Source organism: Gossypium hirsutum, chromosome A12, assembly GCF_007990345.1.
Source record: "Gossypium hirsutum isolate 1008001.06 chromosome A12, Gossypium_hirsutum_v2.1, whole genome shotgun sequence".
Lineage (NCBI taxonomy): Eukaryota > Viridiplantae > Streptophyta > Magnoliopsida > Malvales > Malvaceae > Gossypium > Gossypium hirsutum.
Genome location: NC_053435.1, coordinates 104,862,911 through 104,885,745, shown reverse-complemented (window position 1 = coordinate 104,885,745; position 22,835 = coordinate 104,862,911). Strand labels below are relative to the sequence as shown.

The following is a 22,835-nucleotide window of genomic DNA, read 5'->3' as shown; positions in this document are numbered from 1 at the left end:
TTAATATTTCTATTTTCCAAATTTTAAAATTCAAATCCAATTATTAACACCATTAAATTTCTTTTGTTAAATTTGTTGCTGGACTTTTTATAATAAAAAATTCACTTGATAGCCATATAATTAAAAATATGACTTTTTTTAAACTTGAATTAACAAAATAATTTTAAAAGTGTTAAGAATTGAATCTGAATTTTGAAATCTAAAAAGTAAAAGAATTAAATTTTTGAAAAGAAATGTACAAAGAATAAATTTCATATTTGTGAAGAGTATAATAACTTATGGCATATTTTAATCTATATACAAATAGAAGGTATAATGATAAATCTGATCCCTAACATTTACATTTTTTGTCCATTTGACCCTTACTTTTTTAGCTAAATTTAGCCATTAGTATTTTAAAAAAAATCAAATCAATTTTTCTTAATGAAAATGCTAACTAAAATATTAATTTTTAATAATGTTGGTGTGACAACATACGTGGCAATTCACGTGTATTTCATATTGATATATATTGACATGGTACTATTTGTCTTATATGTCACCATATCAACAAAATTATTTAAAATTTATAAAAATAATAAAAAATATAAAAGTTCATTAAGCTTTAAAAAATTAATAAGGGTACATGTGGATTACACGCGGGCTTTCAAGTTTAAAAATTATAGTATTTTATTTAATTTTTCGGTTAAAAACAATAATTAAAATTTTTTTAGAAAATATTAATTTTCAAATTTAATTCTTTTTAAAAGTCGAATTTAACTAAAAAAATAAATTGATAAAATATTTAAACACTAACGTCTAAATTTATCAATTTAATGCTTATATGAAAATAGTATGTATATATCGACATATGTAAGGAGTATGGTTGCTCAACCAATCTTATTGTTCCCGTTTACATTCATTCAATGCTAGCTGCTGCAATGGTTGGAATTTAAGGACAAGCTTCTTCCTGCAAAATTAGGTGACCCCTTTTCTTCTCTGTCTTTCTGAGAGTGGGGCTACGTGGGTATTTAATTTATACTTGCTTCAAGCTCGACTAATCTGGTGGCTTAGGGTTGTGCTTTTTCCAACGACCCCAGTCGGCCATTAAAGGCTATGAGTTTCCATTTACAGTCTGAATTAATCAGGTCCATGCACTAATAAAATACTAAAGAAAAGAAAAAAGTGGAATCAGTCAGTTTGAAAGACCGAAAGGGATAGCGAGAGAGAGATATTCTCAACAAATTTAGCTGCAAATATTAATTGCATGCTTTGGCTTTCTGTGTTATTTCCTCTCTATATAACCCTTTTTGTCTTCTCTTTCACTCACACATTCACAGGCTTCTCGTCTCTTCTCCCTTTTCTGTACATTTAGGGTTTTATTTATTTTTCGCCATTTTCGTTTCAATTTAAGAGCTCTCATGTTCGTGCATTAACAGCTTCAACTCATATATTATATATAGAGTGTTACAAAGCTGATCAAATGGATGCATCAGTGGCTTTGATGATCCTATCAGCCGTGGTGGTTTATTTAGTATGGTTCAAGTTCATCGCACGGTCGCTCAATGGACCACGTGTCTGGCCTTTATTGGGCAGCCTTCCGGGGCTCATTGAGAACTCCAATTGTATGCATGAGTGGATTGCCGACAACCTACGAGCGTGCGGCGGCACGTACCAGACGTGCATCGCTGCTATTCCCTTTTTGGCTCGGAAGCAAGGTCTCGTGACTGTCACGTGCGATCCGAAGAACTTGGAGCATATTTTGAAGGGCCGGTTCGATAATTATCCCAAGGGGCCGTTTTGGCAGGCTGTGTTTCATGATTTGCTTGGTGATGGGATCTTTAATTCTGATGGTGACACGTGGCTATTCCAGCGTAAGACTGCCGCGTTGGAGTTTACCACCAGGACGCTTCGCCAAGCCATGTCGCGGTGGGTTAACCGGGCCATCAAGCAGCGGTTTTGCCCGATTCTTGAGACGGCTCAGCTCCAAGGGAAGCCGGTTGATTTTCAGGACCTGTTGCTTCGGCTCACTTTCGATAACATATGTGGCTTGACATTTGGCAAGGATCCTCAAACGGCATCTCCAGGGCTTCCCGAGAACGGCTTCGCAACGGCTTTTGATCGAGCCACAGAAGCCACGCTCCAGCGATTTATTTTGCCCGAAATCATATGGAAGCTGAAAAAATGGTTGGGGCTTGGAATGGAAGTGAAGCTGACCCGAAGCCTCGACCACATGGATAAATTCTTATCCGAAATCATTAATACACGCAAGCTTGAATTGCTGAGTCAGCATCAAGGTGAGATCCCACACGACGACTTGCTGTCCCGTTTCATGAAAAAAAAGGAATCCTACTCAGATGAATTCCTTAGACACGTGGCTTTAAACTTTATTTTAGCTGGACGTGACACGACTTCGGTCGCACTATGCTGGTTCTTCTGGTTAGTCAGTCAAAATTTAAGGGTGGAAGAAAAGATCATCACAGAAATTACTAACGTTTTGATGGAGACACGTGGCACTGATACTTCTAAATGGGTAAATGAACCCCTTGTATTCGAAGAAGTTGACCGATTAATATACCTTAAAGCAGCACTATCTGAGACATTAAGACTCTACCCATCAGTGCCACAAGACTCAAAGCATGTAATAGCAGATGATGTCTTGCCTAATGGGACATTCGTCCCTGCTGGATCAAACGTGACATACTCTATATATTCAGCTGGTCGTATGAAATTCATTTGGGGTGAAGATTGCCTGGAATTCAAACCAGAAAGGTGGTTATCTGAAGACGGCAAAAAATTCGAGCCAAAGGATTCGTATAGATTTGTTACATTCAATGCGGGACCCCGAATTTGTTTAGGAAAAGATTTAGCTTATCTTCAAATGAAATCAATAGCCGCGGCGGTGTTGCTCCATCATCGACTTACAGTGGCGGCAGGGCACCGGGTAGAGCAAAAGATGTCATTAACGTTGTTCATGAAATATGGGCTTTGCATGGACGTGCACCCAAGAAACCTCAAACCTGTCCCAGAAAAGATGCACAAAGCTGATGAAGAAGTGTATGTTTGAATTATATATTGGCGAAAAATTTTGTGAATAGGATATGGTTGATGCAGGTATGATATAAAGCATATTATTATAAGCCATCTATAGATGTAATTTTGCAAGTGAAATAATAATAAAGAAAAACTGAATGCCAAATTATACGTTAAATAGACTTCCCAAATGATTGAAAATTGTGCAACTGTTACAATGCTAACATGCATAATTGCTTTAGTTTCTACTTTGGTAATTTATGCTATAAAACAAGTTTTGATCTTTTACATTTAATTATTTATTATGGGTTTCGTATTTGTTAGAAGAATTTAGAAATTCACAATTTTTATGAAATAGAAATATATATATTTATATCTTTCATCTTTATTTACGGTTTATATTGGGAATTCTTGATTATCTTTTCTAATAATAATCTTTAAATTTCAAACATGCATTTTTTTTGTATAAATTATATTTCTTTACCACTTAATTTTTAGTTTTTTTCCCTTAGTTAATGGTTTAACTATACAGTTACATCAATTAAACCAACCACCTTATCTAGTCTTTGAACCTTTTCAAGACTTAAATATGTGAATGGTCCACATAAGTAAGCAAAGCCTTCAATTTTGTTGGAGGACTAAGATTGATCATGGTGAATGGTGTTATGAAAGTGAAATTTTGAAAGCTGACGCAGTGAAGTTTTTTGTGCAGCTATACTCCCTCGAGGTTTCGTTCTCAGGAGAGTTCCCTTTGCGCAACAGCTTCCCTATTTTGGGAGATGAAGACTTTGCGGCCTTGGAAAACAGTGTTTCGGAGGAGGTGAGAAAAACCTTGTTTAGCATGGCGCCCTTAAATGCCCCATTTATTAATGGATTTTAAGCTCGTTTCTTTCAATCCCAATGGGTACTTGTGAAGGATCAAATTTGTCAGCTGGTTTGGATGCGCTTTGAGGTGGCCCGAGTCCTCCTGAATTAAATCAAACGCTTATAGTATTGATTCCCAAGGTGGAAGGACCTAAACTTCTATGATAAGTCTATGTACAGTCTTATTTAAAGTGATCACTAAAACAATTGTTAACCGGTTAAGACCACTTATGTCAAATGTTACTGTCATTGTTAAACCAATTTTAATTGTCAATTTTATTGCCTCGAAGTATTTATAATAATATTATAGTGGTGCAAGAAGTTATTCATACTATGCGTTTGTATAAAGAAAGAACATCATGGATGGTCATCAAGGTTGATCTAAAAAAAAGTACGATAGAATCAAGTGAGATTTTTCGAAAAATTTCATGAGAGAGACTGATCTCTCAATGAAAATTATCCGCTTGATCATAACTGTGTCTCTTCTTCAACCATGCAAATTCCATGGAACCGAGCGTGGTGATAGACAAGGGAGATCCACTCTTACCATCCTTATTTGTACTTGATATGGAGAGGCTAACACAATTAATCTCTCAAGCAGTAGAAAGAGAAGAATGGGTTACAATTCAATTTTCTAGATGAGGATCGGCATTCGGCAATCTCTCATCTCCTTTTTACCGACGATCTTATTCATTTTCGTAGAGCGGATATGGAACAAGCATTGACAGTTAAAAAGAATTTTGGATGTTTTTTTTGTCTTTTTTTCATATCATCCTGTTAGTGCTGCAAGAATGCAAGTATATTTCTCTGATAATATGGGATCTAATCTAGCTGCAGAGATATGTGGTATGCCATAATAATTATTTTATTATTGACCCCATGTTTTTTTATTCTTGTATTATGGATCATCTCTTTTTTCTAATTAGTACAATGAAGAAAATTTATATGAAATGGAGATATTATCCTCTTCTAATAATTTAATGTCATGTCAATACTTTCATATTGAATTTTAGGATTTTCATTTGAATTTGATTTTTTTCAAGATGAAAATGTTAAAATTCCGGATGAAAATACTAACATGATATTAAATTATTGGAAAAATGACATAGATGATGTAATGTTACTCTTTCATACAATTTTTTTGTTATAGTATTTATGTCATTTTTCCCACTTTTTAATCATCCATAATGAAATTAATTTTTAACAATTTTACATTAAGGTTATTTATAATTTTTATAATTTATAATAAAACCCTTACTATTTTTTTTATTTTTTCCATTTAAAATTCAATCTCAATGCTTAAGGTTTATTTTTTAAAAAAATATTTTCACATTAAGATTATTAATAAATTTTAAGTTTTATATAATTAAACCCTTTATAATTTTTACAATTAAGATTATTTATATTTTTTAATATTTTCAAATTCTAAATGAACGACACATTATCTTTAATATTCAAATTTAGGTAGGACTCATCATTAATTACTTTACAAAGTCATTTTTAAAAATAGTTTTTCAATAACATTTTTAATTATTTTTCTATAAACATTTTTTATAAAAATAATTTTAAAAAAATAATTTTTATTCTACATAATTACTTTTAAGTTTTAATAAACCTTTTTTTATTTTTTTCAAAATCAGATAAAAAAAGTTTTTTATATATTTTTTTTGAAAAAACATAATTCTAAAACTTTTTTTTAAAATTAGCAATACATTAAATATGCTTTTAATAATTAAAAAAGTTTTTAAAATATTTTAAAAATAACTATACAAATTGTCAATTATTATTTTTAAATTAAAATAATTAATTATAAAAATATTAGATATTAAATACAATATTTAACTTGTAAGTCTGCATGGGAAAGAAACTAGTTTTAACCCAATACATAATAAACTTTAAACTTTTAATTCCACTATTTTAACTAAAACTACACTTGTTTTTGCATCAACTTTTAATAAATATATTTATTTCATAATTTTTTCAATCTAGTATTATTTAAATAGAAAAGTATTTAAATCCATGCTTAAAGTTCATTTATTAAATGAAATTTAAATAAAAGGTAATTTTATCTTGGACTAATATACTATTTACCCCTAAAGTTGCTCCTAATTATCACTTTGGCACTTAATTTTTTAATTTTTTTTTTTGGTATTAGTTTGGTATTTAAAGCTTCCAATTTGTTATCAGTTTGCCCCAGCCATTAACGAGATTAAAAAAGGTTATGTGGCGCACCACATCACCCAAACTTTAATTTTCAGAAATAAATTAAAAACGAAAAAAGGGAAAATAAGAAAATTTCTCAATTTTGTTTAAAATCAGAAAAATATATAAATTATATAAAAATCCCAGTATTAAAAAATATATATTTAAAAGTACATAAAACACAAAGTAGAGAGAAAATAAAAAAAATTCCAAACAAATTAAAGAAAATTAAAAAAAGTTTAACAAAACAGAAAAATATATGGAAAGTTATATAAGATTTCCAGAAATTAAAAAAAAACTGTTTAAAAAATACATTAAGTTAGAAAAAAGAGAGCCAAATTACAAAAATTGTCAAAAAACTTAAAAAAAAAACCCAAAATTTTTAAAAAAATCAGAAAAATATGGGAAGCTTTACAATATGTGAATGAAAATATAAAATTAAAAAAAAAGGTGTGATTTTGGTTTTTTTCTTTATTTTATATCAAAAACTTTAAATTCGATTATTAGATTCAAAATCTTTAAAAAAATATTACAGTATGGAAAAGTGAAAAAAAAAAGTTTTCAATAATTTAAAGCTTTCCATACTTTTTTTCTGATTATATATATATACTGAGTCTTTTCTAAACAAAGTTTACACTTTTTGTATTTTTGAACTTTTTAAACTTTATGTATTTTTTAAATAGAAAATGTTTTTTTAATTTCTAGAAATTTTATATAACTTTCTTTTTTTTTTTCTGATTTGTTAAATTTTTTTAGATTTTTCTGAATTTGTTTGACAATTTTTTTGTATTTTATTTTTAAAAAAAATAAAAATAAAAACTTTTTAAATTCTAGGATTTTGATATAATTCTATATTTTTTATTTTAAAAAATTGGGTTTTTTTATATTTTTGGCTATTTTCTTTTCCTTTTTTTCGATTTTTTAATTTCTTTCTGAAAAATAAAGATCAACATTGTTAACAGGGGGCAAACTAATAACGGATTGAAAACTTCAGAACCAAATTGATACAGAAAAACTTTTAGGTACCAAAGTAATAATGGGGTGTAACTTTGGTGGCAAATATACATTAACCTTTTTATCTTTTATTAATTTATAATTTTATCTATTTTTTATTTTTCATTATACTATTTATTTTATTATTTTTAAATTTTATATTCAATAATTTTTAATTAAAAATAATAAAAACTTATTAATTATAAAAATATTTTAATTATTCTTTTTCCAAGTAGTGGCCTTGCCGTTTAGTATTGCTTGTCAATCAATTTTCGTGTTCTTTGGATAGTTTGCTTCTCTAGACTGGAATCAGATTTTCAAAACTCATCTTTGCCAAAAAAAAAAAAAAGAATTGGTGATCAACGTGGAAGATATACAAGAAGAGTGTCGAAACCATTTTTTAAAAAACGGAAAATCGACTTTTGAAAACGAAGATACGGAGTCGCCACTAATCCTTTTTGTGGTGTGATTGGGCCACCTTATAAAACATTTTGGTCTACGAATTTTGAGAAAATAGGCTCGGGAGTCAGTTACGTACGAGGAAAGATTAGCACCCCCAATATGCCCAAAATCGGTACTTCATTGATTAATTTATGTCTTAATGTCGAAAATTAAAGATTTGAAAATATTTTAAAGTACGATCATCCTTTTTGAAACATTTGAGTAAATTAAATATGAGTTAAAGACCATCTCGCTTCAAGGTAAAACGTCACGTCCAATACAGTAGGACATATCGTTTTTGACCCCCGATTATGAGCTTGTCTTTTATTTAAAACATTCGAGCACTTTATTTTTTTTAAAAAAAAGGTATTCGGATATTTAAATCAAACGTAAAGCCACAGCCCAGTATGGCAGGGCATGATTTTCGAATTTTTTAAATATAGAACACTGCCTGCACTTTTCAAAACTTGGAGAAATTCAATAAGAAGGATATTCGAATGTTTGAATCGAACAAAAACCGAGACCCAATACGGTGGGTACAATTTTCCGAGCTTCCAAATATCGAAAATTGCCATTGTTTAGGAGAAAATTTAAAGAATAAATTGATTAACAAGGATATTCGAATACTTAAATCGAATAAAAAACGAAACCCAGTACGGTAGGGCACGTTTTTTAAAAGATTAAGTATAGAAAATTGCCTTTATTAAAAACTATTTGGGAACAAAATGTTGAATAAAATACTTAAATCGAATAAAAAAAAGACGAACCCAATACGGTAAGGCACGTTTTTTTTTAAAACGATTAAGTATAGAAAATTGTTTTTATATTAAAACAAGTTGAGAATACATTATGGAATAAAAGAACTAAAACGATTAAAATTTGGGGAGGAAAAAACGATAAATAATGATGGATGAAATAGAAATGAAAATATGCGAATCATGCTAACCCTATATTAATATAAAAAAAAGTTTTTAATAAATAATAAAAAATGGAAACAACGATAGTCATAAATATGATAATATAATAAACATGACAATAATAGCAATATATCAATAGTATTACTCAATATAATAATAGTAAAATTAAAATAATATGATGCTAAGCTAATAATAATGATAAATAATAAATAATAAGTATAATAAACTATATTTAAAATAATTAACTTTTAATAAAATAGATAAAAAAATGAATATCATATAAAGATAATTTTAAAAAAAGTAACCCAAAATAATAATAATGTACAATAGTAGTAAAAAAAAGATAAAAATAATATAATAAATTAATGAGTTAACCGCCAACTTGAAAGAGGTTCCAAGCAAAATACCCAAATAAAATATCAAACTTTAAAATAAAATGATATTGGGAATTATCCATATTTATGGAAAATCAAAGATATGGGTATCAAATAATGGAAAGTCAAAGATATGGGTATCAAATAGTGGAAAGTCAAAGATATGGGTATCAAATATTGGCATAATAAAATCTGAGATATTTGCAATATATGGTCCCTAAATTGTAAAGTGACTTTGCAAGTTGATCCCTGAACCTCAACTATAAATAGGCATAACCATCTCTCATTCTGTATCTCAAACTTGCCATTCTCTACTTAAGGCATTGTTTTCTCTCTCTCTCTTTGTAAATTCTCACTTGTATTTTGGAGTGAAATATATTTGGTAGTGCCCGAGGACGTAGGCAAAATTTGCTGAACCTCGTTAAATTATTGTGTTCTTTATTGTATTATTCTGCATGAATTGTGTGTGTGATTGTAGTGATTTATTGTGCTATTAAATTACGATTGAGGGATATTCTGGCTAGGAAAGACCTGGTACTTAAGCGATCCTTGCGATCCACCTCTCTTTCCTGGGAATTGAACTTAGTGTGATTTTTTAGTACAATAATTTTACTCTTTTACACGCTTCCGCACAACAATTGGTATCAGAGCTAGATTCGTACTTGGAGAATACGATCGTTCACGGCACTATTCACGTACTGTAGTTGGGATTGAGGAGAAAAAAAATGAAAAGTCATCGTCAAAGACTACTGTGACCAATGCGAAATTTGAAGTAGAGAAATTTGATAGTACCAATAATTTTGGTATGTGGCAATGTGAGATCCTGGATGTCTTATGTCAGCAAGAGCTGGATATAGCCCTTGAAGAAAAACCTGACAAGATGGATGACAAGGAATGGGCCAAGATCAATAGACAGGCATGTGGAACAATTCGCCTATGTTTGGCCAAAGAGCAGAAGTACTCTGTCATGAGGGAGACATCAGCGAAGAAGTTGTGGGATACACTGGAAGAAAAGTTTCTAACAAAAAGTCTTGAAAATAGGCTTTATATGAAAAAGAAACTTTATCGATTCACGTATGCACCCGGTATGTCGATGAATGACCATGTGAACTCATTCAATAAAATTTTAGCAGACTTGCTAAATTTGGATGAGAAATTTGAAGATGAAGACAATGCATTACTGTTGTTGAATTCTCTTCCTGATGAATATGATCATCTTACCACCACATTGCTTCATGGGAAGGATACAATCACATTTGATGCAGTCTGTAGTGCGTTGTATAGATCTGAGACTCGAAAGAAAGATAAAAGAGATCACAGAGATACAACCGCAGAAGTCTTAACAGTAAGAGGTCGTTCACACAGCAACAAATCTGGTAGAAGGGGAAAGTCCAAAGGGAGACCCGCCAAAGATGAATGTGCCTTTTGCCGTGAAAAAGGGCATTGGAAAAAGAATTGTCCTAAGCTACAAAAGGGCAAGGCTATTTCTAATGCATGTGTAGCAGAGCATGATGAGGAGTCAGACTTTAGCTTGGTTGGCATGGCAATGGCATGCCAAACGGATGAGTGGATTTTGGATTCAGGATGTACTTACCATATGTGTCCTAACAAGGACTGGTTTTCTAGTCTTAAAGAGCTAGAAGGTGGAATTGTTCTTATGGGAAATGATAGTGCTTGTAAGACAATGGGAGTGGGTACAGTCCAATTGAAGAATCACGACGGCTCAATCCAAGTATTGACAGATGTTCGCTACGTACCTAGCCTGAAGAAAAATCTCATCTCATTAGGTGCCCTAGAATCTAAAGGGCTCACAATCACTTTGAGAGATGGATTACTAAAAGTAGTAGCTGGGCAACTGACGGTGATGAAAGGCACAAGAAGAAATAACTTGTATTTTTTAAATGGAAGTACAGTTATTGGATCAACATCAACAGTTTCTACAAAAGATGTAGATTCAGAGGCTACCAGATTATGACATATGCGATTGGGACATGCTGGTGAAAAAGCTTTGCAGACATTGGTGAAGCAAGGCTTATTGAAAGGTGCAAATTCTTGCAAAATGGAATTCTGTGAACATTGTGTTCTGGGCAAGCAGAAGAGGGTAAAATTTGGTCCAGCAATTCACAATACGAAAGGAATTCTGGACTACGTTCACAGTGATGTGTGGGGACCTACCAAAGTAGCTTCTTTGGGAGGTATGCACTATTTTGTTACTTTTGTTGATGATTATTCAAGAAAAGTATGGGTGTATCTAATGAAAAGAAAAAGTGAAGTTTTAGATGCATTTCTGAAATGGAAGAAGATGGTGGAGACTCAGACTGGTCGAAAGGTCAAACGACTTCGATCAGATAATGGTACTGAGTACAAAAACGATCTATTTCTACAAGTATGCCAAGATGAGGGCATTGTGCGACACTTCACTGTTCGGGATACACCACAGCAAAATGGGGTGGCAGAACGAATGAATCGAACTATACTGGAGAAAGTTCGATGTATGTTGTCCAATGCTGGATTGGGCAAAGAATTTTGGGCTGAGGCAGTTACATATGCGTGCCATCTAATTAACCGTTTGCCATCAGCTGCAATAAATGAAAAAACTCCTATGGAGATGTGGGCTGGTAAACCTGCTATTGATTATGATTCTTTACATATTTTTGGTTCCACTGCATATTATCATGTAAAAGAATCTAAGTTAGACCCAAGAGCAAAGAAAGCATTATTCATGGGTATAACTGGTGGAGTAAAAGGATACCGTCTCTGGTGTCCTGATACAAGGAAAATAATTTTCAGTAGAGATGTGACTTTTGATGAATCAACCATGATGAAGAACAATGATTCACAAAAGGATAACACAACCAGTGGCACTTTGCAGCAGGTGGAGCTTGAAAAGGTTAATGATAATCCAGCTAATATTGAAGGAACAAATGATGAAGAAGTTTCGACCCAAGAACTTCTACAACAACATGATTCAATTGCATATAGAAGGCCAAGAAGAGAGATTCGTATGCCTGCTCGCTTTGATGATATGGTGGCCTATGCACTTCCAATTGCAGATGATGATGTTTCTTCTACTTACACAGAAGCAAGAAGTAACTCTGATAGTGTAAAGTGGAAGCAAGCTATGAATGAAGAAATGCAGTCTCTTCATAAAAATAGGACTTGGGAGTTGGTGACACTACCTAAAGGAAAGAAGGCAATTGGATGCAAATGGGTATATGCAAAGAAGGAAGGATTTCCTGATAAAAATGAAGTTCGATACAAGGCTAGATTGGTAGCAAAGGGTTACGCTCAGAAAGAAGGAATAGACTACAATGAAGTATTTTCTCCAGTTGTGAAGCATTCGTCTATTCGGATTTTACTAGCCTTGGTTGCGCAATATGATCTTGAACTAGTTCAGCTCGATGTGAAGACCGCATTTTTACGCGGTCATTTGGAATAGGAAATCTATATGACTCAGCCAGATGGATTCAAGGTTGCTGATAAAGAAAATTGGGTTTGCAAACTGACAAAGTCGCTTTATGGATTGAAACAATCTCCAAGGCAGTGGTACAAGCGATTTGATCAGTTCATGAAAGGGCAAAGGTATACAAGAAGTAAATTTGATCATTGCGTGTATTTTCAGAAGCTACAAGAAGGATTTTTCGTATACTTGCTCTTATATGTTGATGATATGTTGATAGCATCTAAGAGTAAAGTTGGAATTGAGAGATTGAAGACTCAACTCAACATTGAGTTTGAGATGAAAGATCTAGGTGAAGCTAAGAAGATCCTTGGCATGGAAATATGTAGGGATAGAGCTCATGGCAGAGTTAGTTTATCTCAGAAGCAATATTTAAAGAAGATACTACAGAAGTTTGGCATGAACGAGCAGACTAAAGCTGTAAGTACCCCGTTGGCTTCTCATTTCAAGCTTTCTGCACAACTATCTCCTTCGACAAATACGGAACAAGAATACATGTTACAAGTTCCGTATTCTAATGCAGTAGGTAGCTTGATGTATGCAATGGTGTGTACAAGACCCGACATTTCACAGGCAGTTAGTATAGTGAGCAGGTATATGCATAATCCTAGAAAAGGACATTGGCAAGCTGTGAAATGGATTCTACGGTATATTCATAAGACCATGGATATTGGATTACTGTTCAAGCAGGATAGTACACTTGGTAAAGGTGTTGTTGGGTACGTTAATTCTGATTATGCCGGTGATTTGGACAAACGAAGATCAACCACTGGTTATGTGTTTACTCTTGCTGGAGGACCAATAAGTTGGAAGTCTACACTGCAGTCTACAATTGCGTTGTCAACCACAGAAGCTGAATACATGGTTGTAACAGAGGCTGTAAAGGAAGCTATTTGGTTACAAGGTATGGTTAAAACCTTGGGATTGGTCCAGGAGCATATTAATGTGTATTGTGATAGTCAAAGTGCTATTCATTTAGCAAAGAATCAAGTCTATCATGCACGTACAAAGCATATCGATGTACGTTTCCACTTTGTGCGGGAAATTATTGATGAGGGAAAAATTCACCTTCAGAAGATTAAGACTGCAGATAATCCCGCAGATATGATGACCAAGGTGGTAACAACAATCAAGTTCGAACATTGTTTGAACTTGATCAATATTCTGCATGTTTAACAGTTGAAGAAGGCACTATCAAGTGTTGTTGACAAAGGCAGAGAGAATTGTGTGAAGATAAGATTACTCGAATCAAATCTTCAAGGTGGAGATTATTGGGAATTATCCATATTTATGGAAAATCAAAGATATGGGTATCAAATAATGGAAAGTCAAAGATATGGGTATCAAATATTGGAAAGTCAAAGATATGGGTATCAAATATTGGCATAATAAAATCTGAGATATTTGCAATATATGGTCCCTAAATTGTAAAGTGACTTTGCAAGTTGATCCCTGAACCTCAACTATAAATAGGCATAACCATCTCTCATTCTGTATCTCAAACTTGCCATTCTCTACTTAAGGCATTGTTTTCTCTCTCTCTCTTTGTAAATTCTCACTTGTATTTTGGAGTGAAATATATTTGGTAGTGCCCGAGGACGTAGGCAAAATTTGCTGAACCTCGTTAAATTATTGTGTTCTTTATTGTATTATTCTGCATGAATTGTGTGTGTGATTGTAGTGATTTATTGTGCTATTAAATTACGATTGAGGGATATTCTGGCTAGGAAAGACCTGGTACTTAAGCGATCCTTGCGATCCACCTCTCTTTCCTGGGAATTGAACTTAGTGTGATTTTTTAGTACAATAATTTTACTCTTTTACACGCTTCCGCACAACAAATGAACAATAGGGAAGATAGGAAATTTTTTAAAACATTAGACACTACTATAGGGGTAACACCAAAACTTTTTAACAAATAATGGATATAAAACTTAAAAAAACATAAATAAATAATATATTAAAACAGTATCATACGAATGAATTTTAAAATCAATGCCATAAAATAAATAATTTACATGGAATTAGAAATGTACAAAAAAAAAATATTATCTAATAACGCATAAATGAAGTTTCAAAATGAATAATACATAGGAGTAATATACATAGTAAAAATATATACATGTATAATATATGAAATGGAAAAAGCCTAACATAAATAATATATATATTAAAGTACCATAATACATGAAAGTGTTTAAAATAAACAAATACGTACATAAAAAAAAATAAAAAAAGAGCAGTGTGAAATCAACAAAAAAATGTTTATTCTTTAAAAATAACAACTAAGACTTTATTGAAAGAAAAACAAAATCAAAGGGACAGTTTATATACAAAACAAATCATTAAAATAGAATTGAGGACCAAAACGCAATGCGTGTGAATGTATAAGGATTGAAAACGTAAATTATCCCCTGCCCCTGAACGCAGCATTTCAACGTGGACCAAACTGTAATAGCGCATAAATCCCAGGGAAAAAATTTAAAAACAAAAGGCATGCAAAAAGGGCAAAAATCAAATGAGGACACAAAAGCGAGGAACCAGATGTGAAATTTACTCATTTTGGGTAAAAATGCACAAATTCACTAATTTAGAGCGCCGTTTGACTTGTCTCTTTTTTAACCAAAAAAATATATATATTAAAACTCATTTACTGCTTAAAACAAAGGATATTCCATCTTTGAAACCCCCCCTTTCCTGCTCTTCTTCGACAAATCCAAGAGAAGCAGCTCAACCGCCATTTTGAGCCAAGCTTCGATTTCAGAGAGGGTTTCTCCGACGCCGCGACGGTGGGTTCAGGTATGATCTTTCTCCTCTTCCTTTTTTATATTTTTGTATGTATGGAAAGAAAGGAAAAAAAAAGAATGAACTGAAGTAATAGATGATCAAAATTAAAGGATCACCTTTTAAATTTCCTTTGCACTTATTTCTTTGGAATTGATTTTGTGTATATTTTATATTTCGTGTTCTATTTCTCTGAAAAAAAAAAGAAAGAAAAGAAACCCCCCCCACCTTTACAATGAAAAAAATGAAGGCTTTATAGCCAAAATACAAACTGTTTCTTCTTATCTCTTTGCTCAAGTCGCAGGTATAATGGACGTGGGGCGTGGGTCGTGCTTCACGCTCGTTGGCCGGACATGCGAGGTGGAGTGCGTGGTGGTGGAGAACGTGGGTAGTAGAAGCATGGAGGCAGTTGGAGGCTAGGGTCTTGGCTGAAAAATGTTTTTGGGGTTTGTGGGTTAGGGTTAAGTATTTGGGCTTCAAAATTGGGTCTGTTTTTGGTTTAAAATTTTGGGGTTTAATGGTAAATGGGCCCGGGCAAAAATTGGTACCCACAAAGAGGAGATGGACTATGAACTTTGTTTAGTCGGTAAATTTTCGGCTTAAAGAGTAATCAATTTTGCAGCGATGGAATGTGGATTGTTATCCTTATGTAGAGGTATACAAGAAGCTAGTACCAAACCGATTAGGGGTGGTTTATATCTGATTCAATTTTAACCATCTTATTGATCTGAAGAAGGTGATCTCAAATGGGTCTCGGTCATTTAATAATTGTCTACTGCTAATTCACAAATTAGTGAAAGGGCAGAATCCTGAAGGCACGAGTTTTTTTTCGCTGATTTCTGGGTACAAGTCCAGGATTTATCACCGGATTTTACGTCAGAGAACTTGGCTTTCTTCATTTCAATTCCAGAAAATCAAGAACAAATTCACTCTTTAATAAAACGTACTAGAGGTGATAATTGGCATATAATGGAACCCCATTTCAACATTGCAGCAGGTCATCCTTGCCATTAAAGATGTAAATGAAAATTTTAGAAACAACAGTGTGATTTATTCTTCAGATTCTATTCTACGGTTGCAATTCTTTGAAGCTTATCAATGCACGCTTTCTTTTGTCTTTTTTTTTTTTTTTGAATGATACAGACTATTGTTAATTGATAACATGCCTTGTCTTCAAAGGTCATCAAGATTTATGCTAGAGCTAAATTAAGTTTCCAAATGAACAGCCTCAGCCACACAACAATTTCTACAATATAAATTACAGAGAATGGGTCTTATTAATGGTTGTCGTCGTCCAGCTCTTCATGATGTTGGTGTTCAAGTCGAATATGGGGACAGGGTCTTTCTGGTTCTCCTCTTGTCCAGAGAACTCTTAGATCACCTCTCTTTTTTCCTAGGGTTAAAAAGGTTCCTGCAACAAGGTATAATTAAATTTTCGTAAACGAGACTGCAGCTTTCAAGTTAGAAGAAAACTGTCTTTTAGTAACAAATATTACCTAGTGTAAAAGGGACAATGTAAAGGAGTGCTGGTTGACCATGTCCATCCATTAAATTTAGAGCCACATATGTAATGAGAAGACCTGCCATGGGTGAGTAAGGAGTTGAAAACTGTCATTTGTAAAATCCAAGTGAATGATGGGTAATGGCTACATACTGAAGGGAATTTTCACAAGTTGTATTTTAATCACTTGTCTACAAACAATGTTTTAACAGTCACAGTAACAAGAAAATTACTGTTTTTTCGTTTGTTTGTTTATGGGACCAATATGATTGCATTGTCGACTCTCACCTAAGCCGTAAGCAATCATTGCCCACAAGAAGTAGCCAGCTCGAAGAGTCTTGTTAGCCAGCCAATCATACCTGTTACACGAGTGATTCAAGTGAGTTCTAACTTCTGGGTAAATAATAAAAAGGGAAAAAAAAAGGATCGTTCTTTCCGATTAATGAGATGGAGGGATAAATAAAATTTCAGATAATCCTTGACCGGGAAATTGATGCATGAATTTTGTATTTGTAGCCTGAAACATGAAATACTCTATAAAGTATTCCATCAGTGGACATTGCACTTGTTTTCTTGACATGCTATACTATAGAACCAATTAAAAACACATTGTTTGAACGGGTATGGAAGAGCATTTTTCTTGTAGAAGAAAGGTATGAATATTTAAGGGCCAAGTTTGCATATGCAGAACAGCAACATGAATAAAAGATTTAGCAAAAAGAAGAAAACAGTTCAGACCTGAGTGAAAATGTTATCAACAGTCCAGGTAAAAGGATGTCACCGAATCCTATTATGCTATAACCACCCCATGGATCAAACATGCGTGGGATCTTCAGTAGCATTGGGATGCCATCCTCTCCGCTTCTATCCCCACGAGCTACCTATGCAATAGACACGAGTAAATCAGTATTACTTTCTAGCCTTTCATATTTTGAATATCCTTAATAGTATAAAGACTAACCTTCTAATTCTGATATAGCACACGGACTAGAGTTGGATAAGACGGATTACTTACCACAATCATCACGCTTTCATGGAACAACTTTTTCGAAACAAATACCCAAAAGATGTCATATAAGAAGGCACAACTGAGTAGAACTGTTCCCACCTGATTCAGAGATATGTCAGAATAAAAATTTGTTTCCTAGATATAGTAGAATTGATCAAAATCATTGAATATTTGATTATTTGGGGCATCCAAAGAGAAAACTCGAGGAATATAATGGCGATTCATACAAGTCTAAAACATAACGAGATGAAGTAAATAAAGTTGTAATGCTACCTTGAGATTAGGTACATGGACAATTTGCAGAACTGTGATTATAAGAGCAATTCCCTGAGCAAAAAACAAAATTATATATTGAACTCCGCCATGTTAATCTTGCATCAACATCTTCTTAAAAAAAAAAAGGCGAGAGAAGCAAAAGAACTAGGAATAAGCCATTTGTCTCATATCCATCCACCTAAATGATGGTAGAGATCATTACTCGTTAATGTGGTGTTGGAATACAGGATACTTAAGATAGCTCCATATTGACTGGTTAGAGAATTCTAAATTTACTTGGAGTGAATATTCTAGCAAAGCCATAGGTTTAGGGAAAACAAAAGACATTGTCTATTAGTTGAAACATAAACTTGTCTTAAACCTACTCTGCCATTTATGTGAAAGAAAAATGTTACTCCACAAGATAAGGTACAAATGGTGCACTAAGATAGGCACATTCTATTGTTGAAGCACATAGCAACTGAACTCACTCTCATGTATGGTTGCTAAACTAACCCAAATTTTAGTGCATCAAACAATTGAAAGAGTAAAAATCTAGACTGAGAAAAGGATTTTTGATCGTTCACATAACTGAACTTCAACAATCTTGAACTATATTAGGAAAATTAACAAGAAAGTATATCCTTACTAGTATATCTTGACCTATCCAAGCAAAGGAAACATTGCGGTAAACAGCCCAAACAACAGCAAATGCTATGCAGAAAGGGGAAACAGCCAATGTAAGGTATGAGAGAGTTCCAAATAAAGGCACTTTAATGTATGATTTTCCAGCACGCTTGAACCACCTGTGAGATATAAAAATTTATTCACAATGTTGAAAAGGCAAGTCAATTTACTTAACTAATGAAGGTTGTAGAAATAGAGATAGAAACTAATAAATCATAAACATCCATAGCTACAAACTCCAACCATTTTTCTTTATCTATTGATGAGATTGACCCCATTGCGAACAGATAAAGTTTTCAAACTAAATCCTTCCATTCGACTTCCCATAATACTTTGATGTTATCATCATCCTCACCATATCATGCAAAAAATAAAATAATAATACATGCTCAGAAGTAAATATTCAAGAATCAAGCAACAAGAAACCAACAAGTGGATGACTTGGCAGAACTTTTAATGTAAACTTCTCATAAGATACTGAGTTCATACTAAGAAAGAAATATAAAATACCTTGACAGTAAAGCAACCGAGCAAGTTTGAAGACCCTGCAAACATATTAGACTTTAGAGTTAAAAATTTCATTGAAATATATGGCAAAAAGTGAGAATAAAAATGGTAATGTTATAGAAACATGTTGTGCATGTAAAACTATAACATGAATTAAGCGAAGCTTCATATGCATGCATGCGTAGATGAATAATGAAAGGAAGTTGTACCTCCACACCACCTATGCAGAAAAGAACCACCAAGAGCTCAACAAACCAATATGACATAAGTTTGTAAAGCATAACCAAGAAGCAAGAAGCAACAACAACAAATAAGATGGCTGATGTAGTGTTGATGTCCACAATTCCACCAGAACCTACAGGTCTGGTGTCTGGAATTTCATCCAAGGCATCCTGCATTTACAAGATAAGGTCTACAAATTAATAAGCATAATATGGCTGTAAACATGACACAACTCTGGACATGCTGCATGGGAAATACGTGAATTTAACTGATTCCGACCTTTAATAGTTTGTCCTGCTCAATTGCGGCTTCTCTTGCACTCCATGCGGACCAATATGAAGCACACAATATGGTACCAACAGCCATCAACCATAGAAACACTTCAGCAATGTCAACTAGCGGTCGTGTCGGAGAGTAAAGCTGTACAGACACTGCAAAAGCACAAAGCATTTAGAAAGAAACATTTATTGGTCTTAGTAGGGTGATAGTATATGCCGGAGAAAATTTAAAGAAAAACAAATACAGAATGGAAGCTTACCTGATGAATTACTAATCAGCATTTTCTCCAAGCTTGTACCAGCATCTTGTGGGAGCATGACAGCAGGTATATGTATATCTAGATCAGTTTCATCAGGCTCACATACCATCTTGTAGAGTTCTGCATGGAAAGTACGAGTTTGACCTTTAGCAATGTACTTGTCCTCCAACATGTCATCTTTATAGGTCAAACTACTCATCCAACAATTATTTAAAAAGTGAGTTCTGCCAACCACATTTTTCTATGACAATCCAAAAGGGTAAATTTTGGAAAAACGACGAATGTCCATTTTTTTTACAACAATGCACTTACGAACCCCAACTAATTAACACATAAATCAAATAATGACCAAAAGCCTTGATTACCCTTTTGGTTATTTATAATGAGAATAGCTGAAGCATGAGCTGCCTGTGCATGGTTTGCCTTGGTTGTGAATTTGCAGTGACCTCGGTCCACCATAATGACATCATTAGCAAGCTAAGAAAACCATTGATATTAGTAACTGAACTTACTACTATACTTGCTTGTTGTGCATGTCATACAAAGATGTAAGGGTAAATCAGTAATAAAATAAACAAACCTTATTCTTCGGGGCACTACAACAATCGCGAGGGTCAGAAAGAATGAGGCGTCTTTGATTTGCATTTTTCTCCTTCGATACTATAGTAGTACCAAATCTGGCACCTACACCGACAAACTCGGCATCCTCTATGCCATCGACCCAAGTTTGAACTTTGACCTATCAATTTTGAGACAATTGAGAGTTAAAACTCTATTGACAAAAGATAAACAAGGATAATGCTCAACAAGATACAACAGCTGCACAAATCAGTTCTGAAAAAACAACTCCACTCCAATAACATGGAAAGCCCTAAACTTATAAAGGGGAAACAAAATGACAGTTGACAGAGTGCAGGAAATCCCATATGACCCATCTCATTCCAACTTGTAGAATTTTTATAAGATAAACCACTAAGACAAACAGCAAGTAACTATCAATCTCGAAATGTAATATACAATAAGAAAATAAAAATTCCAAGGGGAAATAACTGCATAAAAATCAGCAAATTACAATTGCATCAGAAAAGAAAAAGACACAGGTTCAGCCACCTTGTTAAGACTATAAAAACATGATGTATCTACTAATAATTTACCAAAATGAAGCTAGATTACTTTTTACAGACAAATTTGAGTCATTCAAGAAATCAAAAGCCAAAATTCAAGCAAAACCTAGTTGAGAAAACGAGGAAACAAGAACTGGGTAGTAGCAAAAGAAGCAGCATTCTCGAAAAATTAATACCAGAACGAAATCGTTCTCACAACCCGGCTTCTTTGGAGCTAAATCATCGTCGTGCACTATATCACCGGCTGTAACAGAGCATACTTGACAGACAAGTGAAATCAGGGCTGTAATTAAGAATACCCTGCAAAAAAACTGCAAATCCATTGATGGGGTTTCCGTTCTACTTCTTCTAGTTCAGGGACTGTTTGAAGTTCCCTTGTTTCTACGCATTTCAGAAATCTTTGCTTTATGGTATTGTTGGCTTTTTTGTTTTCTTCTTAGTATTTAATAAAATAATGAACAGGAGTAAGAGCTGTAGTAGTTAATAAATGAGCAATGGATCTGCTAGTTTTGGGAGAGAAAAATGAGCTAATAAGCTAAGCCAAAGCAAAGCAACCGTCAAAAGGCTCGAATACTCAAAACCCAATATGCATTATTTGGCCATTTCTCAAATGGAAAGACGATTGTGATTTGTGAAGGAATCACATGACAGTTTTTCTCCAAAAAAAAGTTTCTTCTTTTCCATTTTTTAATCTGTTATTGTATAGTACTCATTGAATATTTGACTATGTAGTGTAAAGTTAAAATTTATTCACAAATTCCAAACCCATTTTTTTCCAAGTTACAGAGAATCCAATCAAAGTTGAATTCATTCCCCTTTTTAAAATCTTCCATTCAGTGGAAGAAAGAAAGATTCTTGATTGGCTAATCTAACTCGTATTGCGACAATGATTCAGTACAAATGAAATACATAAAAGGGATCACTTTCAATTACGATAAAGCAGAAATCATTGAGATTTTCTCCCAAAAAAAAAAAAAAAAAGAAAACTTATTATTTCTCCATGTGTCGGTTGTCTATCTTTCATGGCTTCAAGTGTTGGAACATCAAAACGTTGGGGACGCGTTTTCTGTTGTTTATTATTGGACCATGCATGTGGGTATGTTTTTCCCTAATTAATAAAACTACCACATCTAACTCATCGACAAAGACCACACTTTCTCATTTATGATCACTAATGGTGTAATATTTTTTCTTTCCCCAACAAAAGTCTCAGCTTGGATGGAATAAGTAAAAGGATTCAAGCTTTAAATTTAGATACTTTATTTTGATTTTAATATTTAATTTGATATCTAAAATAAATATTACATCAATGAATGAATATTTGACGTATATGTTCTAATTAAAAAATATAAGTATTTAATTGAAAGAAAGGCGCTTAAATGGATCAAAAAAATTGTTAATATATCATTTGGTATTTGAGTTTAACATTTTTTTCTAATGTGGTACCTATGTTGTTTTTATCCAATTTGGTGCCTGAGTATCCAAATGTAATGAAATGTTAACCTTTTAGCTAACTCTTTTGTATTTAATTCAAGTTTTAAGGTTGATTTAATGAAAATTAATTGTTAATATTATTGAGTTTGAAATTTTCATAATTTTGTTAATATAATAAATTTATTATTAATTGTGAATTTATTTAATTTTATATTTAATTTATTTAATACAATTTGATAGATGTGATTTAATTTATATTTCAAATTTAATTTGATGAAATTTCATAATTAGCACTAAAATTAATACGAATATGAAAATATATATTAGCCATAAAGTTTATTAATAAAAACCGACGGCATTAACCGAAACAGACAGAATCCGGATTCACAGTTGTAATAGGAAGTGCTTTATAAGATGAACAAGGTTCTAGCTATTAAATTGAAAATGATGGTGGGATGTCATTGTTTAAATTAAAAAAGTACTAATAATTATCCAAAAAGTGTCCAAACTC

General features: G+C 33.0%; 2 protein-coding genes and 1 long non-coding RNA gene across 5 annotated transcripts; 2 read left to right on the top strand and 1 right to left on the bottom strand.

Annotated features, from left to right (window-relative positions):
* Positions 1 to 1,298: 1,298 nt before the first annotated feature.
* LOC107931941 (cytochrome P450 86A22) lies at positions 1,299 to 4,205 on the top strand. 2 transcript variants are annotated; one of them, XR_001693315.2, is made up of 3 exons: positions 1,299 to 3,093; positions 3,725 to 3,832; positions 3,929 to 4,205. XR_001693315.2 is itself a non-coding variant. In XM_016863912.2 (2 exons), the coding sequence occupies exon 1, from the start codon at positions 1,463 to 1,465 to the stop codon at positions 3,044 to 3,046; it is 1,584 nt and encodes a 527-aa protein (XP_016719401.2). In that variant the 5' UTR covers positions 1,299 to 1,462; the 3' UTR covers positions 3,047 to 3,093; positions 3,725 to 4,205. The 2 variants fall into 2 exon arrangements, 1 of the variants encoding a protein (XP_016719401.2); XM_016863912.2 differs by having other exon boundaries at positions 3,725 to 4,205.
* Positions 4,206 to 14,513: 10,308 nt separating this feature from the next.
* Positions 14,514 to 16,142, top strand: LOC107931925 (uncharacterized). Its single transcript, XR_001693314.2, has 2 exons — positions 14,514 to 15,062; positions 15,352 to 16,142. It is a non-coding gene; the product is annotated as an uncharacterized lncRNA (long non-coding RNA).
* LOC107931922 (signal peptide peptidase-like 2) lies at positions 16,028 to 21,896 on the bottom strand. 2 transcript variants are annotated; one of them, XM_016863883.2, is made up of 14 exons: positions 21,067 to 21,896; positions 20,347 to 20,505; positions 20,132 to 20,243; positions 19,767 to 19,886; positions 19,508 to 19,659; positions 19,216 to 19,398; positions 19,010 to 19,044; positions 18,462 to 18,618; positions 17,831 to 17,884; positions 17,564 to 17,656; positions 17,287 to 17,429; positions 16,837 to 16,907; positions 16,544 to 16,627; positions 16,028 to 16,458 (listed from the first exon to the last, which is right to left on the bottom strand). In XM_016863883.2, exons 1-14 carry the CDS (start codon positions 21,211 to 21,213, stop codon positions 16,325 to 16,327), a joined length of 1,644 nt encoding a protein of 547 aa, XP_016719372.1. In that variant the 5' UTR covers positions 21,214 to 21,896; the 3' UTR covers positions 16,028 to 16,324. The 2 variants fall into 2 exon arrangements, with proteins under 2 accessions (XP_016719372.1, XP_016719374.1); XM_016863885.2 differs by lacking the exon at positions 17,831 to 17,884.
* Between the last annotated feature and the right edge of the window lie 939 nt (positions 21,897 to 22,835).

What these genes read in the sequence shown, in the direction of transcription:
- LOC107931941 (XM_016863912.2), top strand. Translation starts at nt 1,463, where the DNA reads ATGGATGCATCAGTGGCTTTGATGATCCTATCAGCCGTGGTGGTTTAT.
- LOC107931922 (XM_016863883.2), bottom strand. Translation starts at nt 21,213, where the DNA reads ATGGATTTGCAGTTTTTTTGCAGGGTATTCTTAATTACAGCCCTGATT. An exon ending in CATTATAAATAACCAAAAGG is followed by an intron (nt 19,887 to 20,131) that starts GTAATCAAGGCT and finishes CTTTCCATGCAG; the next exon opens with AACTCTACAAGATGGTATGT. An exon ending in AGCAGGACAAACTATTAAAG is followed by an intron (nt 19,399 to 19,507) that starts GTCGGAATCAGT and finishes TTGTAAATGCAG; the next exon opens with GATGCCTTGGATGAAATTCC.